Source organism: Ascaphus truei, chromosome 3 (assembly GCF_040206685.1).
Source record: "Ascaphus truei isolate aAscTru1 chromosome 3, aAscTru1.hap1, whole genome shotgun sequence".
In the NCBI taxonomy this organism is placed as follows: domain Eukaryota; kingdom Metazoa; phylum Chordata; class Amphibia; order Anura; family Ascaphidae; genus Ascaphus; species Ascaphus truei.
The window spans coordinates 275,302,366-275,321,413 of NC_134485.1; the positions used below are offsets into that span (position 1 = coordinate 275,302,366).

Genomic DNA, 19,048 nt, shown 5'->3' on the forward strand with positions numbered 1-19,048 from the left:
ATTAATTAATTGGAGATAAATTTGAATTTGTGCAGATGCCAGGAAGAGACATTTTTGGCAAATAAGTTCCTTCATAGAATCCACCCAAAAATGAAGATTCTTTAATTCAAATGTATAGTTTAATTTCGCAATTTCAAGATTCCCAAAGAATCAAGAAAGAGGGATGTTTTAAAACATAATTCTAGCCCCCAATGTATCAGGCAAGTGCTACCTGGATCATAGATTTAAAGTATGTAAATCACCTCCTCAAAAAAATGTCCTCATCCATAATAGCATCTATAGAAATGGGGTATTTTCTTGTATCTGTTGAATTTAAAGGATGCCGATCTGCATGTACCAACCTCCAAGGATCGCCACCATTTCTTCGTTTGAGCCTGCAAACAGAATTTCCAGGTTACAGACCCTTGATTTGGCATCTTTGCAACTCTCTGGATTTTTACAAAGATCATGGTTCTGAATGCATTTCTCAGAAGAGAGGGTTTGTGTCTTGACTAAATGTAACCCCTCTATTTTTAGCTCCCAGACTTCTTACTATTGCTGAAGCTGGGACCCGAGTCCTTAGAAATAACTTACTGGACCACCCGTGGCCTACGGTCAGACTGCAGGAAGAATACAGACACAGTAGGGGTGATACAATTAGTTTACTTATACCTTACTGACTCTGGTACCTTGTGATCCTCAGATGAGGATCAGTACAGACAGTATTACATGTTATTACACAGCCCCCAATAACGCGGCACTGGTGTTAGTCAGTGTAAGTAATAATAATAATAATAGCATGTTCTTGTGTAGCGCTGCTAGTTTTACGTAGTGCTTCACAGAGACATTTTGCAGGCACATTCCCTGCCCCGTGGAGCTTACAATCTATGTTTTTGGTGCCTGGGGCACAGGGACATAAAGTGACTTGCCCAAGGTCACAAGGAGCTGACACGAAGAACTGAATCGGGTTCCCCTGCTGCAAACTCAGTGCCAGTCAGTGTATTTACTCACTGAGCCACTCCTCCTCATGTGGTGTAGTAGCCTCCCATTCCTGGGTAGGTTGGCTTATGATGGTGCAGGCACACCATGGAGCTCGTTGTGTACTGAACCTGTTGCAGGCCTGTTCTTTGAAAACGGTTGCTTCGGTACCACTGTGCTTTTATAGCCATTGAGGATCCACTCCGGCGGCGCTTCATCTCGCTTCCATGTCTGGAACTACCGCGGTCTGCTCCTGATGCAATGTTTACTCGCTGATCTCGACCGAAACTGTTGCCACTCACAGCAGCTCTGATCCAACGTGGCTACCCTGCTTTTTAAAGGCTCCTCTCCCTCTTAGTCCCTCCTTTTCCACAGCTGTTATTATTGGCTGCTCTCATGTCCATCACAGTCACATGTCCAGAGCACATTGGAGAGGAACCTGCCAGGAGCCAGTGTGTGTGTGAGCTCATCACACGGGGGTTACATCCTCGCCCTGCTAAAAATGTTGATGTCCCCATCAACCGAATTACAATCCTTGTGACACATAACATGGCTACCTAACACATGATCCTCTCTAGGTACTTAGAATCATAGGTACAGTGGAACCTACACACAATTTTTACAGATTGCTGTACTGTTACACCACATGGTCCCACAGCTCCAAGCGTTACCTATCTCGGGGGTCATAGGTACTACCCATCTAGCCATACTGTAACCATGTATTTTTATAACTCTATGCCCAGGTCATACTTGAATACGAGAGGTAACTCTCAATGTATTACTTAGTCGTAAAGCATTTTTATAAATAAATAAAATACTAGTCAAGGGAACTTCCTGTAGACACCCCTGGAGAATCATAGGGAGTCTAGTTTCCTTTTTTGGGGTGTGGCAAGAACACTGGGGGTACTACTGTTATTTCCCCTTGCTTTTCAGAGGATCCACAGGGGACTGATGGACCATGTTCTGCGGACTCTACACATGAAGGAGGCTTACAACTATCTAGAACAACTTCATATTCAGTTTTGCTTACCTGTTCGATAGAACCACCTGCGGTGAATTCCTCTGCTTCGGAATCCAACTCAATGAGAACATCTCTTTCTCCATTCTGCAGTTCTCCTGGCCGCATTAGGGACACCTCTTGAGGAGGATGCTGCTCTTCCTGATCCCAGATATTCAATCGGTGCCCTAACATTCTCCATCTTTGGTATCCATCATCCAGATCCGACTCCTTGTCACTATCCTGCTTACTGTGGCATGGTGGGCTATCCCGAGGACCCTGTCCTCGGTTTAGTTGATCACGTCTCCTGGGTTGACTTCCTATTTCTGGAATACTTTCTTTCTCGGGACATCTCACTAACTGCCCTATTGGCAGAAGATGAATCCTATGCAGGTTCTTTACCATCTCCTCTCCCGGGCCTCACGCGATATACTAGAAGTCCTTGTAGTTTCTCTACTACCACTTGAGACTCTGATTTCCAGCGATTCACTATTTTGTGTTTACCAGGTTTACCCATATTTCGGATAAGGACTCTGCCATGTAGGACCTTTAGCTCCTGTAGGACTCTCGTCATAACGGCTTTTATTTCCCCAATTGTTCATAACAGCAGCAGTAGCCAGGTGTTGCACATGCAGACTCCATCGTTCCTTCTCTTGAATGTTCAATGTGCCCATCATATTCAATTGGGTCCTGTTGGTGGTAAGGCGTGTGTGATTTTTTTTTGTAGATGCGTAGTAGTTTCTTGATGAGTCGGCTTTCAAAATACATGCTGGGTATATGCTGCAACATTTGAGTGACATTTCTGCAGACAGACTAATGGCCCATCGGATTAACACAGCGGGGGTCCCTGGCAGTCCCATTCAAACTGAATGGGACTGACAGGGACCCCTTCTGTGTTAATCCGATGGGCCATTAGTCTTTCTGCAGAAATGTCACTGAAATGTTGCAGCATGTACCTGGGTCTTGTTGGTGATAGCCCCAGATTTTCCAAGGCAAGTTTTAGAATACTCGTCGGCGCACCTGTACAGACTAAGTCCAATGGTCCACTGCTGGTAATATTTGTCAGTGGTGTGGCCCTCATAGGCAAAGTCTTTCTAGGCACACACCTTCCACAGTTCTTGCAATATTCTTCGACATTCCCAGCCATTCGAGGCCAATATGATCATCATGAAGAGAATGGAGTACCACCTGTTTATTCTTGTAAAGAAACACCAGTTGCTTAGTTATGGTGTGTTGTGACTTCTTTGTGACTGAACATCGTTCTTGATCACTAGATTAGGCGATTGCATTAAAAGGAGACGACTTTGAAGGGGCATTCCAAAGACCATCCTGGCTGATTTATGGTCCCTCAAGGCTGACCACACTGTGATGTGAAGGGGTTAACAGGCTCACTAATAAAGGTTAAGCACACTTGGTTACCCCTGGTCCGTGTGTTTTAGGTCCTTGAGTGTCAGCCAGTTGTAAGAAATGCATTACTGTGACTGTGTGCAAATTTTGCGACATTAATAAAGATTTATTTGTGTTTTGCCTTTCGTGGGGTGCTGGGATCAGGAGATATCTAGGCTGTAAGTTTCAGGGTGGGTTTGCCGGAGAAAGTCTTTACAAAATGTGTCTATGTATCGGGGTTCCAGAGTTATGGGATACACCAGGAGTTGTTTCCGGGAATCGAGTGAGATTCTCAGATGCAGCCAAGCACATTGCTCCGGGCAAACTCTGGCTCTGAAAACGTTATTACGACTCACCGCCAGGATTCCTGCTGCAGCATTATCCAGACAAGGTGAACGGGCATGAAGGGGTTATGGTATACCTGCAACCATACAGGGGGTCCCTAATATAAATAGGGGTGCCCAGATACATGCCCAGGTACCCTGAACCTGGTATAGGGGTTCAGGGGTGCTCCAGCTATGCGATAAAGCTGAGTGATTTTTTGTGTGTAAAAAGTTTAAAAAAGTTATTTCTAAAGTTTGCCAAAAATGAGTGCTAGTGAGTGTGGACAGTATATCCCCTCACTCCATCCCTGACACCAGGGTACTTACACATTCATCACATAAGATACAAGACACCATATATTTGATTAAAGACTTCTATTTAATAGGTATATATGCTGATAACCTGTAAATGAACTGTGGGATTTCTAAGTCATGGATTCCAATGGACCAGATGGCGTCCGGACTTGAAAGCCTCAGGGATGCCAAGGTGTTGAACAAGAGGAGTACTGCAGTTCTGCTTGAGTACCCGTATCCTGGGCTAACACAGGGCAATCCGACCACCATTTGCCAGAGCCCAGACTCTGTGGTGCATGGACAGCGGGTGAGCTCAGTATGCAAAGAGGCAGAGGTGCCAGGTTGGCGCATGCCCCTTTGCAGAGGGGAAAAAAAGGTGCCCTCCTGGCTTTACAATACCGGCAAATTGGTGATTGGCTGGCAGGAGAATTCCCACGTAGAGGAAAGAGGAGAACTGGCGCACAATCCAATGAAGTGGGTCCCAGGATGAACAAAATAGATTATTTATTAATGTAATAACATCCAACAAACGGAGGAGAGCAACCTCCTACGCGTTTCAAACAGTAGTTCTTTGTCAAAGAGTACTCCTTTTTGTTGGATGTTATTACATTAATAAATAATCTATTTCGTTCATCCTGGGACCCACTTCATTGGATTGTGCGCCAGTTCTCCTCTTTCCTCTACAGCTATCTACATTTACTTGGCTGCACGTCTTTAGAAATTTGGATCAGCGCAATATGTGAGTACTTTTCATATCTTTTGGAGGGGGACCATCCCAATTAGAGGTGTCATGGGGTTTTATTGCTTGCCCCTACCTCAGGGATCATTATGTCTTATTAGCCTGAGTCCATTTTTCACTACCATTGTGATCGAGCATTTGAGCGCAGTTGTCACTAAATTCTACAAGGAGAACAATCTGATAGGCTGTAGAGGTTTGTGAATGGGACACTGAAACCCATAAAGAGCCTTGCAACCAATCAGGAGTCCAGATTCCAAGCGCCAAACCTTCAGCGGCAAATTCAAAGATGCTCTGAGCTGGCTTCAAAGATTTTGAGTGAGAAAATGTTCTAAGTCCTGCTTTTTGAGAACGTTGCGGTTGCGTCTGGCATTGCATGCCGAAATCCGTTCCAGGACTTTCGTGAGTACCTCCCGGTCATTGGAAAGGGCTCCTACAGAGGTCATTTTTGTGAGTTTCGTTTAAAGGATAGTTTTAGTCGTTAGCCCCGTTCCCAGTAAGTGTGTTAATCCTGCAAATTGTGTTACATTGTGTGTATGCCTTTTCCTGAAATAAATTACAATTTATTTTACCTCCTTGCTTTGCTCAGTCATATAATCCCGATATAAAAAGGCGTCGATAAAGCTGGTCTCCCGTGACACACACTTCCTTCAAACCAGAGTCTGTCGGTTGAGCATGTGCTAGATCCTTCCGGTTTAAACGGGGTAGCCTCTCCATAGTTAACTCTTAAGGGTGAGAGTATGCCAGGGGTACCGCTGTGGGGAATATCCCCAGACTGTCCACTACTCAGTTTAGATTTGCAGTCGTGGTCTGTCTTGGCACCTCAGTTTGCTTGCAAAAGGCACACACTCTGGCTGCAGCAATTTCTTCCCATTTCTTCCCATTGTTCGTCTATACTTCGAGTATCTCTGTGAATTCATGACAGGGCGTCTGCATTAATGTTTTATTTCCTTGTTCTGAACTTTAGGTTGAAATGATAGGTAACCAAGGCTGCTAACCACCTGTGATCAGTGGCATCCAACTTCGCTGATGATAGAATACACAACAGTATACACAACAATAGGTTGTTTGTGTGCACTACAAAGGTGGCTCCATACAGCTAATCATGCAGTGTGTCCACTACTGCCCATTTCAATGCCAGGAATTCCAGTTTGTGCACTGGGTAGTTACTCTGAGGCACCACCCCTGACTCGCGTATTCCACGAGCCTCAGCCCGTCGGGGTGCTCCTTATACTGTACTGCTCCTAAATCCTCTAGGATGGCATCTACATGAAACACATAGGGTTTTCATGGATCAGCAAACGTGAGTACTGGCGCATTAGTGAGATGGGCCTTTTTGACCAGGAAAAACTTTTCACACTTGGAAGTCCATCTGTCTCCAAATGCCTCATTCATTTTGAAATAGTTTTGACTATTGCATCCTCTGGGTGGCGAGTAGCCTTTCGTTAATTGCGTCAATGACAGTACTATGGCTAAGAAAATATTCACGAACCGTCTGTAATATCCACAGAACCCCAGAAAAGATTGCAATTTTGTTAGTTTTTTGGGCCTAGGCCAGGATACAATGGCTTCTAATTTAGAGGGATCAGTAGCCACTCCATTTTCAGACAATGTGTCGCACATATGAGACACAGACGTCTGGCAGAACTGACACTTGTTCAATGACAATTTTAGTCCACTCTCGCCCATCCGATCTAGTACCTTCAGCAGGCGGGCCTCGTGTTCCTCCAAGGTCTTCCCAAACACCATTAGGTCATCCAGATATACCAGTACTTCTGCCATCTGCGTGATCTGCTCTATCCAACTTTCATAGTCATCCTCACTATGGGGAGTTCGGCTTACTCCAGAAAAGATTCATAGCCTATAATAATTGTTCCCCTCTGCGTAGTGCATTAATTTCTTCTCTAATTGTCCCATGGCTGTGATAAGATCCTGAGAGGAAGCGGAGGCATGTCCCATAGAGGAAGTAGGTATTTCAGGGTACATTTAATTACTGAACGCTTCCATTGTGGCTTCCTCTTTAGCTAGGAACTCTCGACCTTATCTACTGTAGTGTGTGCAGTAACATTAATAGGACCAGCAACAGGTTTACATCCCACAATAGCACACCACATCTGGTCCCTCCCGGCAATAGTATTGAGCACCTTAGTAGGGTCAATACCATTCTCACACATACACAATACTGTACATATACAGTCTTGGTTTTGTAGCATAATCTTTTCCCTTAACTGGGCCCGTTCTCATGGGGGATTGGCACCGAGTACTCCATTGATACTCACATCCTCATTTGTATCTGGGACCGTTGGAAGTAGCACGTTATAACATTCTAGGCCATTCCGCGTGCACCAATCACTTAAAATGTCTGCACCCATTGTGAGGTATAACAAAATGATTGCAAAGGTGCTATGGGGCAACCGTCTTAATGACTTCTGTAACAGTGCCAATTTCTAACCGTGCAACTGGGGAACTTATAGTGTGTACCACACTTGTTGAATCAGAAAACATAAATCTCAGCAGCGCCTCCAATGTAACCCCCTCTATGGCTAATGCTGGGGCCTGAGTCCCTATAGATAGGGGCCTACCGTCAGACGGTAGTAAGAATAGACACAGTATGAGTGATAGAATTAGTTCTACCTTACTGACTTAGGTACCTTGGGATCCTCCGATGTGGATCACTACACACAGTATTTCAGGTTACTACACAACCCCCAATAAAGCTGCACGGATGCGAGTCAGTGGTGTAGTAGCCTTCCAATCTTGGGTAGGTTGGCTTATGAGCGTGCCGGCACACCGTGGTGCTTATTGTGTACTGAACCTGTTGCAGGCCTGATCTTTGAAAAGGGAGCTTCGTTACCAATGTGCTTTTATAGCCATTGAGGATCCCCCTCTGGTGGCGCTTGATTTCTCATCCACATCTGGAACTGTTGCTCTTTGCTCCTGATGCCACGTGCACATGTGCGCACTCTGCAGACCTCAACCAAACCTGATAATACTCAGCTTCAACATGGGCAGTCCTCTTTTTAAAGTCCCCTCTATTTTTTTTTTTTAGTCCCTCCTCTTCCACAGCTGTTTTTATTGGCTGTTCTCATGTCCATCACAGTCACATTTCCTGAGCACATTGGAGAGGAACCTGCCAGGGGGTAGTGTTAGTATGTGAGCTCATCACACAGGGGTTACATATGTTTGGATGGTTGGCTAATCAGAGCCAGACTAAGTGCAGAATCTGACATTTTTACTTAGGATGTGGTATGGATTCTCTCAGACACAGATTATAAAGCAGGTGGAAAGCTGCCTTATTTAATTTCAAGCGGTTTGATTTCTATGTGTATGTTTTGACACAGCAAGTAAAGAAAAGATTTAAAATATCTAGGTTTTAATTCAGACCTTTTAAGGAAAATGTGTACATCACCAAGAATGTATTTGTTCCATCTGAGTATACTCAATGTAGCAGGAGAAGTTTGACCTTGGGCATGATTCCATGTGCATAGCATGTAGGTAAAAGAGTTGGGGTGCTCAAACCCGCAGCAACTCCATCCAATAACATGAGTACTATTAACCCTGGAGATACCAGTGGGAGTGGGTAGGCAAATAAAGACTTGTAGGTATGACAGTGACAACAGTCAGACCCAACTATAACAGTCTAAACCGATAAGCCCCACTCACGTCATCTCCAGGGTTCCTCTGCCGGCGTGCAAGCCAAGAAGGATCCAGAATCCAGACACATCCAATAGAAAAAACGAATGGCGCACAGCCAGGGAGCCAGGTGTGGAATAAAAAAGTTTTTCTTTATTGCAGCATAGTGGGAGACAAATTCACCCCCTTAGGGGACACAGACAGGAACCTCCTACGCGTTTCGGACCAACGGGTCCTTTATCAAGGAGTATAAAGGACCCGTTGGTCCGAAACGCGTAGGAGGTTCCTGTCTGTGTCCCCTAAGGGGGTGAATTTGTCTCCCACCATGCTGCTATAAAGAAAAACTTTTTTATTCCACACCTGGCTCCCTGGCAGTGCGCCATTCGTTTTTTCTACTGCATAGCATGTAGAACATATCTCTGACAAAATGGAAGGATTTCAAAAGTTTGACCCAAACGATCAAACTATTTTGGCTATTGAAAGCTAAATTGGTGGGAAATGGTCTTTCAAGGCCTCCATGCTCAAAAGCAGTGGCCCACATAGAAAATAAGATATTCCAGCCATCTTTTGATCTTAAACAAACATTTCCAAGGTCTGATTGATTTATTAGACCTGCTCTAAGATCAGCCTTTTGTCAGACAACACAACAGCAGTTACCTGCAACAACAAACTGTTGCACTCCCTGTATGATCTCATGTCAATCTGCAAAAATCGCAAGCTTTACTGTTCAAGATGGAAAGATCAAGGGTCTTTTAATCTCCATGCCATGATTATTCAATGATCATTTTCAATGGTCTACCTGTTTCCTTTTAATCCAGTGAGTCATAGTTATGAGGAAATTAATCAACACGATGTAGGCTATTCTCATTGCTTCAGTTTAGCCAAGGAGACATTGGGAGCAAACCTTGTAAAAGAAACAAAAGGAGATAGCTGGACAGTACCTCTCTTTCTTGATCTACTAAAACATGGACCCATCAGCTATCCACTCTGCAAAATGTTTCTCTCTCTCGGCCTGGAGATTAAGTGTGAAAAGTCAGTTAATCAAACCTTGTTATACCTTGAAGTATACAATGTCTACACTTCTTTTGCAACAATAGTGTTACAATTTTTTACATTTTGAGACACTGCAGATGTTTGAATTTTTACAGGAGAGCTTTAATAAAGGTATTTAAAGCTGCAGTTCAGTCTTTTTTTTTTTTTTTTTTTTTACATTTATTTTTTTACTTCAATAGTTTTATGTGTGCAATCTCTAATTAGCTAAAGAACTGTATAGCTGCAGGTCAATTCGTTTTCCATGTAATGATAGGTCAAAATTTGGTGACAATTTAAAAGCTGGGATTTGTTTATAATCTGCTTGACTGGCAGTGGAAGCTCATGAATATTCATGAGCACTCCTGCACTGACAAGTGCTAGAGGGAGGGCAGTGCTGACAAAGGGGTGTGCCAGAGCTTGTGACAGGACATGAAGGGGCAGTGCCTTAGCAAATGGCTGTTAAAATAGAATACAAGAAAATTGGTCTTTCAAAGTTGTTTTTTTATAAACAGAAAATGCTAAAAGTATTTTTTCTTACTACAGAACTGATTTATTAAAAAAAAAAAACACATGCAGGATATTGACTGAACTGCAGCTTTAACTGGATTGATGCTCTTTTCTGACAACCTATTGTGGATTAGCAACGTTTCCATTGTTTTGAAAGAAAATTTGGAAATTAGGGCCAAAACTCCAATCTGCTACCTGTATGGGATCTCAACTTGGTGTTAAACCAGCTAACCTGTGAACCTTTTGAAATTTTGCAAGAAAATCCAATTAACATACTGACATCAACTGCCAGTCCTCTGCAAGAGCTTCATGTGAGCTTCAAGCTTTTTCATGTCGTCTGCTGAATTTCAATATCAGTCGTACAACATTATGAGAACCGTTCACACCCACTCTCCCTAACCCTCAGGTTGCAATGCTTACAATCATTGTCCAGATAAAATTTTAAAAAGATTTCAATAAATATATATATATGTATATATGTATATATTGTGACAAACGCCCCTCTTTTGTAGCGCTGACGTCTGTCTGGGTTCTTCCCGACACAGTCTTCTAGGGTTAATTATACAACAAACAGGAACATGCAAAGTATTACATTGCTTAACTCAGGCTTCTGCCTGCTTTATTTTCATCCTAGTAAGGGACTGCAGCTTTAACATGTGTAGGTTAGAGGCACTCAGATATTTTCATTCAGCGGTTTACTCATATCAGTGTTATAGCATTTCACACAGTGTCACTTATAAGAAATAAAAACCAAATCATCTAAAGAAATCCTATCCCTTTCAGGGATCTAACTACACAACAGAATCAGCCTCTAACTGCTCTGGGCCAACTAACCTGGTTCCCCAGCTTAAAACAATGCCCTCTCATTTAGGGTCACTAGATACAGCACAGTCTTTTAGCAACAGCAATAAACATTTGTTTTGTCTTATCTGTTCGTGGTGGGAACTCGGTCCCAAGTGTCCAGGCAAATCCTCTGGTACTGTGATACTTGGAGGGGCCGTCCACCCCGAAACTGGATACAGGGGAGCAGCGATACCCCCAGCCTCCAGGCTCTAAGGAGAGAGACTGAAATGCAAACCTCTTTGCTCTAAATACCTGTGCAAGTGATTAGAAGAGCAGGTGAGGGAGAACTAGACCCATTGTAATCTGTGGTCTGGATTTTCCATCCAGCAGCCTGAGTTAATGTGAAGCTGTGGAACGGATCATTTTTAACTATTCCTGCACTGTCTGACCTAAAATGGGGCAGAAAGCTGCCTAACATCTTTGGACTATGTCACAATATGTATATGATATATGTATATATATATATATATATATATATATATATATATATATATATAGATATATATATACATACACACACACACACACACACACACACACACACACACACACACACACACACACACACACACACACACACACACAAACTTTGTGACCCAATGGGAGACAAAAACAGCACTCCGGATAGTAATGCAAAGAACAATTTTATTAAAGAAAAACAGGCACAAAAATCCAACGTTTCGGTCCTGTATAGGACCTTCCTCAGGGGCGTGCTAGATAACACTGCCCATGAAAAACATTTATACCCTCCACCAACCTGTGCAAGCAGTTAGAAGCAGCTGTTTATAATTAAAAAGGTATACTGTGGACGCCTGGGAGCTCCGTCATCACCGCGCATCAGTCAGGCTTCACTGCAAGTCTGTTTACATCTGGCTGTCAAATGTTGTGTTATATCTGATGATGATTTTATGTTGAAGTATCAGTACCTGGTTCTAACCCTTTGCAACCCAATAAACCCATTAGAATAATCTGGTTCTCGGTGGGATTGTACTTTTAGGCACTGTATAATGTTTATGAGTATGAAACAGAATGTGAGAACCTGAGTCTTCACTGTACTTTGTGTGGAGGAGTGTTGCAATCACTTTCTTATCCACTGTAATACAGGTATGTCTGCATGTTAGCATCAACATTCTTTATATGGATTCTGCTATAGGAGTATTGTCTGTTACATGAGCTATTGTTTAACTAGGAGATTCACATTTTGTAGTACATTTTTGAAGTGAAACTTCCTTAGTGGCACCTCATTCAAACTGGGGCAAAAAAGAATTGTGGAGACAGAAATGAAACGGATGTGACGTCAGTGCTGGCAGTTGAGGCCGGGCTGTGTTCTGGCTCAGCCCGACCCCAACACTGACATCACACCCGCTCCACAAATCAGATGCGGCGGCGGCGATAGCCGCCGGCGCCGCTCCTAACGGCTGCTGCTCCCCCCACATGGCCGATGACATAGGCGGCGGCGGCGATAGCCGCCGGCGCCGCTCCTAACGGCCGCAATTTCCCCCAGGTGGAGATGGGCACGGGCGGCATCCGGGGCAGCGGGGACCGGCTCTCCTGCTACAACCCGCTGACCGCTCTCTGTCCCAGCCGCGCGCTCTGCCGGGCTGGAGACTCAGACAGAGCCCCCCTGCGCATGCCATTCCTCCCACACGTCCGCCGCCACCATTCCTAACTGCCGCTGCTGCCCGCTGACATGCGCGGTAGCCATGGCGATGCTCACGCCGGCTCGGAGACCTCCTTGCGCTGCTGGGTGAATGATGCGCTGCTGCTGCTTTCCCCCCTCCTGCTCCCCCCCCCCCCCCCCCCCCGCTCAACATACTCACCGCCGTCACAGCTAACGAGTGCTGAGATCCTGCACTGGTGCGGCTGCGCCGAACTGCTGCTGCTCTCCGCGGGGGCCCTCCAAGTTAAGGAGTTCTCCAGCTTCGAGGCCGGCGCTGCCAACCAGTCGAAGGCTGTGTTCGTGGTGAGCTGCGGGGGGTGAGTGGATGGGGTGAACTTCATGGCTGAGGTGATGTGGGCGCTGCTGCTGCTGGTCCCGATCTCCCCGCACCTATTCCTGGCCCCGGCCTTCTCCTCTCTCTTCCCGCTGCTACCTGGCGGAGACCTGCAGGCTCTCAACTGCAGCTGGCCGGACAAGAAGAGGATCCCGGGGCTGGGGGACATGGAGCTGCCCTCCTTGCCCCCCCGAGCTACAGCTTCACATCCGGAGCCTGGTTTCAGGACTTAACCACCTGATGGAGGGTATCGGGGTGAGAGAGGAGTGCTTCTCGGTGGGGCTCCTGAGAAGGATCATTGCGGGGGAGCTGGCCAGCTATCCTCAGGCGAGAAACCGCAGGAAGCATACACTGACACTGACACATACACACACACACACACACACACACACACACACACTGACACACTGACACACTGACACACTGACACACACACACACACACACACTGACTGACACATACACACACTGACTGACACATACACACACACACTGACTGACACATACACACACACACACACACTGACTGACACACACACACACACACACACACACACACACACACACTAACACACATACACACTCACTGACTGACACACAAACTGACTGACTCACACACACACACTCACTGACTGACACACATACACACTCACTGACTGACACACATACACACTCACTGACTGACACACATACACTGACTGACACACACACTCACTGACTGACACACATACACACTCACTCACTGACTGACATACATACACACTCACACACCTACACACTCACTGACTGACACACATACACCTAAACACTCACTGACTGACATACTGACACACTCACTCACTGACTGACATACTGACACACATACACACTCACTCACACACCTACACACTCACTCACTGACTGACACACATACACACTCACTGACTGATACACATACACACTCACTCACTGACTGACACACATACACACTCACTCACTGACTGACACACATACACACTCACTCACGGACTGACACACATACACACTCACTCACGGACTGACACACATACACACTCACTCACGGACTGACACACATACACACTCACTCACGGACTGACACACATACACACTCACTCACGGACTGACACACATACACACTCACTCACTGACACACACCTACACTGACTGACACATACACCTACACTGACTGACATACACTGACTGATACATACAGACTGACACACACACACCCCAGTGATGCGCCGAACAGCGCCCACACACATGTGCCTACAATCCCCCGCCCCCCCCCACCCCCACCCTGTGAGCTGCCGAGCACCTCCCATGTTCCGTACCTCCGCTGGGGGACTGGCTGCAGCAGGAAACACAGCCCACAGCTCCGCCGGGGGAGGAGACTCAGACAGAGTTCTCCTTGTCCGCAGCTACGTCGTGGTGGGTGTAGGTCGCAGAGAGAGACATACACACCACAGACACACACACTGACTGACACACGCAGACACACACACACACACTGACTGACACACGCAGACACAAATAATTCAGTTACTATAAATATAGATGTGCAAATAGCTAAAACATGTGGTCAAACTTTTGTGTTTTGGAAGTCAAATTGTTTTGTGATTTTTAATTAAAAACATCACCATCACAAATAAAATTTATGTGACAAAAAACAAAGAAGTTTCACTTACTATGCGCGTGCTCAGCACACACAGCTTTTTTTTCGAACTGTCTTTCTCCATCAGTTTTTCAGTTTTCTTTGCATGGAAGAAAAATGGTTTGGCTTTCTATTGAAGAACCTAGTTTCTTCAATTTGATTAAGAGGCCAATAGATGGAACAGCAAATCTTTGCTTTTCTGCACGGCACACATATCCTCAGCCTGTTAGATAGGGCACTATGCAATGTTAGAGGGCCTGGGGCAGGCTTTGGGTATCTGTGAGACGTGCATGCACTTTTTTTTGGGAGAATTGGAAAAATCAGATTGCTTTTGATCCTTTGCTTATCAGAAGATGAAAAAGTATCTGCCATTTATTCAACTGCTAATGTGCATTCAAATGCTTTTAAAGCCTAATCACATCTATGTCCTTTTAAAATGAATTCATGTTTCCCCTGTGGATATCCTTTTTAATCCCAGAACATTTCTGATAGGTGCGACTGAAAATTACATTTTGAAGAGTTAAGCTCCATCTTCAAGTTTTTTTGGCTTTCAGTTAGTAATGTACCCTGAAGATATATCAAGATCCAGCACTTGATTTTATTAAACTTATCTCATTCTGGTAAAGGCCTTTATGCTGGAGAGGTGCACTTCTGAGAAGGACATAAATCGCCAATTCAAATGTAGTTCTTTATCCTTATTCTCGTTTCATTGGACATTTGAGTTAATTTTCCATGAGATGCCTTTTATTTTTTTACGGAGTTAAGTCTGCTTACAATTTAATTTGCAGTCATTGAACTATCCCGCAATACACAGACACAATATGAAGGGAATTAAGGAGTTCTGAAATGTAGTTATAGTGATGGCACATAAGTAAAGTATTTAAAGATTGCTGTTTAGCTCTCCACCTACTTCATAATGCAGGCACATTTTGCAAGTGATCTCTTATTTGCAACTAAGCTGTCTACTTTGAATCCTTCTTTTCAGGCAGATTCATCAAATAACATATGTAGCTATGCTTCTACGTCTGCCATTTTATTTCAATAGCATAAGCAAAAAAAGTCTGACCATTTGTTTGATTTCATTTTTTAAGAAACCCTCTTTATGCTTGGTTCAGTGATCCGTTGTTTTGGATGTCAGCATTAACTTATTGTTTTTTTTTTTTTTTTTTTTTAATGGTTCAGGTTTCTAATTCTCATCCTTTAGCATATTGCTCCTGTGATTCATTAACTTTCAGGGTGCCTCATTAACGCATTCATTCTAGCTGTAGCTCACTGGTGGGCTTGCCATATTTCTACACCTCCACATATTAAAAACTTGTAGTAAGGGAAAAACTTGATTTGCGTTTATTTTCACTTTTATATATGGGATCTTTGTGTTGGTTCATACAGAGCAGGTAGGGAAAGAGACTGTCGTGTTTTCCTTTTGGTTACTGCTGAATTGAAACATATTGTACTGCTTGCTAAGAAAAAAAATTAGCTTAATAGGAAACATTGCATTTGAACTTTGGCATTTAAGCTGTTGCCATTGTAAGCACCTTTTCTGAATTTTTTTCTTTCAGGAAGGATACTAAACCGTTTTTCCAAAGATATTGGACACTTGGATGACTTGCTTCCTTACACATTTGTGGATTTCATGCAGGTAATACAATCATTGGAATAGTGGTGTGTGCATGTGTGTATAATGAATACAGTGTATATAGTGTAATCTAGATTCTGGTTAAAAATAAAAGCTAGAGCATGTGTTTACCATCATGACATAGCACATCGCACTTACCGACCTAAAAGTCTGGCTGTGTTTCTGCATAATTTAACAGTGCATCATAGGATGAAGGGGGCTCTTTGACTGACAAAATACTGAAAGGTTTGTGAAAAAAAGCACATAAAGCACTATTTGTCTCGGTTTATATTAAGAATGTAATTGTGGCTTGAACATTGCTAGCACCAAAGACAGGGGTGCCCAACGCTACATCCAATTGACAAAACATATAAAGTAATAAGTATAAAGTTTAAATACTTCAATAATAATAATATTTACTTGGTTATTTAATTACACCCTTTGGCCAAAGCGTCATAAGCCTGCATACCACGTCAATGTAAACCAAAATTAATGCAGGTCCTAACACTAAACTGTGAACCCTTCCTTTTACCTCTGTATGAGGGGAAACAACCACAGTGAGCCCTGTCCATTGAGAAAAATGCTAGAACCTCCAAAGTTAAAAAGGTGGAGAGCGGTGAGCTCTGGGAGGAGAGACCACTTACCTCCAAGCAGCTGTTGCCAGTCAGGAACTAAATTAACACACACATTCCCAGCACGCTCTAACTCCAACACCCACCACAAGGACTATTATACCATCCTGTGGACTTTCATTAAGTATCCACTATTTTATTCAGTATATGCTTACTTATATGTATGTAACACACCCTTTCTTCTAGGTAATATTTCAACTAGGCAATTATATCTGTTCTTACTGTTATAGTATTTTGTCACAGAACATCATTACTATTTGTGATTATTTAATTATCACGCTTTCTAGTCACAGTTGGCCTATCTATCGGGTGCCAGTGTCGCCGCCATTTTTATTGCGTCCACGTCGCGTGACATGTAAACAATGGGATACCGGCACCCGATGCCCCATACCAGGGCCTGTAACTCAGGAAGCAGGGGGTCCATGAGCCAGAAATCAAAACGGTTCAGCTCAGAAGACCCCATGCTCCCAAACAATATTAATAAAAATACATTAAATTAGCTTCATTACCTTAGCGGCTATTCGCTAAGGCAATGAAGGGGTTAAGGCACTATAGCATGTTTATTGGGGACAATTGCCCCAAATAAACATTGCAATACAAAACACATCACCCCCTGTGCCCCCAACAACCCCTATACCCCCTTGTCACGGTAGACCAGGTCTTATCTACAAATTAATACCGGAATTCTGCCCTGAGCCACAGGTTGTGTGAAATAAAGTGTAATTTATTTATTTTCAGACAGACACACAAATCTTCACAATATACACTCAATAAAGCACTTACTGGGATGGGGAAATAAAAACAAATGTTCTTGGAACGAAATAAAGTCTCTGGGCACCCCTGCACCCATGCAAGAGGGTGCGCAAAACGATCCGTGTAGCAATTCCTGGCTATGGGGCGCAACTTGCCAGCCCGATATCTCAGCCAACAGGAAAAAGGAACCCTTAGCTCTAAAGAATTCCAGAAGAGGGGGATGATCCTTGGTTACGATATTATTAACCCCTCACACTCCGGAACTGCAGATGCTGGAACTTGGTCAAATCAGATGAATCTGACTGGGATTGGGCTGCAGGCATTCTTATAGGGTTCAGGGTTCTATACTTAAAATATGCACCCAATCCCGCCCTGTTACGCCGGTGCTGCCTGCAGACCAGACACGTCCCCTGAGCTGAAGGGGGAAGTGGTAATACACGCACCCGCAGCAAAGGGAGCGTGTCCGGAGTGTGGTATGAAGCGTTGCCAGGCCAGGTATAGTAAGGTAGACAATACTTGCCGGTACCGGTTGTAGAGATAGAGTGAAGGATGCCTCGCCGAAGTCAGGGAGTGGAGAGTGGAGATAGGTCGTTGTCCAAGCCGTGTTCAAGGGGTTACCAGAGTGTGCGTTGTCCAAGGAGTGCCGAGATCGAGAGCCAGAGGGGGTAGTCGTACAAGCCGCGTCAGAACCTTTGAAAACACTGAGAGAATCCTGAAGTACTTCCATACAGAGACTATGTCGAGCAAAGACTAAGAGCAGAGAGGAGCTAGATAAAGCAGGAAGGTCCAATTAGGAACGGAGGCGGGACAGGAAGAGCTACATGGAGACACTGCAGATTGGTGCAGGCATAACAGGCCAGGTGAGTCTTGTTAGTAACCTGAGTATGCCCGTGCAGTGTGCGGGGGCGGAGCCTCAGGTCCGGGGGACGGGAATAAGAGTGTGCAGACTGAGCGTGCTCCGTAACTCGTGTACGCGTGTGAACCGAGCCAGTGGATGGTGCAGGTGTGCGTGCAGGAGGGCGTGGGCACGCCCGGTGCTGAGCAGAGGAATCGCCGAGGGGAGTGATCCTGCGACGGCGGCAGGGGCGAGGAGCCGTGGAGGCCGGTAAGACAGGATTGTTTTGTGTGTCCAGGGGCTCCCTGCGGGGAGGGAGTGCTCTGTGTGGGAAGCGAGGAGAACGCCGATTCCTGACAGTACACTCCTCTTCAGGAACGGCCTCAGGACGGTCCAAGAACGGTTTCTCTGGAAACTTTTTCCTGAAGGACTTAAGGGCCGGGGCATGAATGTCCTTTGAAGGTACCCAGGATCTCTCTTCAGGGCCAAAGCCCTTCCACTGCACCTTGAACTGGAGCTGACCCCAGGATAGGCGAGAATCCAAAAGAGAGTGAACTTCGTTTTCCTCGTTATTTTGTACAGTAATGGGATCCGGTTTACGAGTCTGATCCGGAAAGAAGTGACTGGAGATAAATGGTTTTAAGAGGGACACATGAAAGACATTGGGAATCTTCATACTGGGTGGTAGTTGTAGCCGGAATGCCACAGGATTGATTTGTTCACAAATAGGGAAGGGTCCCAGGAACTTAGGTGCCAGTTTAGGAGATGGTACCTTGAGGTGGATATTCCCAGAGGAGAGCCATACCAAATCCCCTGGTTTGTAACTGGGCGCCGAACGACGATGACGATCGGCCTGTAGTT

General features: G+C 44.8%; 1 protein-coding gene across 2 annotated transcripts in view; it reads left to right on the forward strand.

The window, feature by feature from the left end:
* ABCC4 (ATP binding cassette subfamily C member 4 (PEL blood group)) overlaps positions 1–19,048 on the forward strand; it is a 356,776-nt gene that overhangs the window by 197,738 nt on the left and 139,990 nt on the right. For both annotated transcript variants that reach the window (XM_075590857.1, XM_075590858.1), the window contains exon 20: positions 15,912–15,991. In XM_075590857.1, coding sequence (XP_075446972.1) covers positions 15,912–15,991 — 80 coding nt within the window. The remainder of the gene's footprint in view (positions 1–15,911; positions 15,992–19,048) is intronic.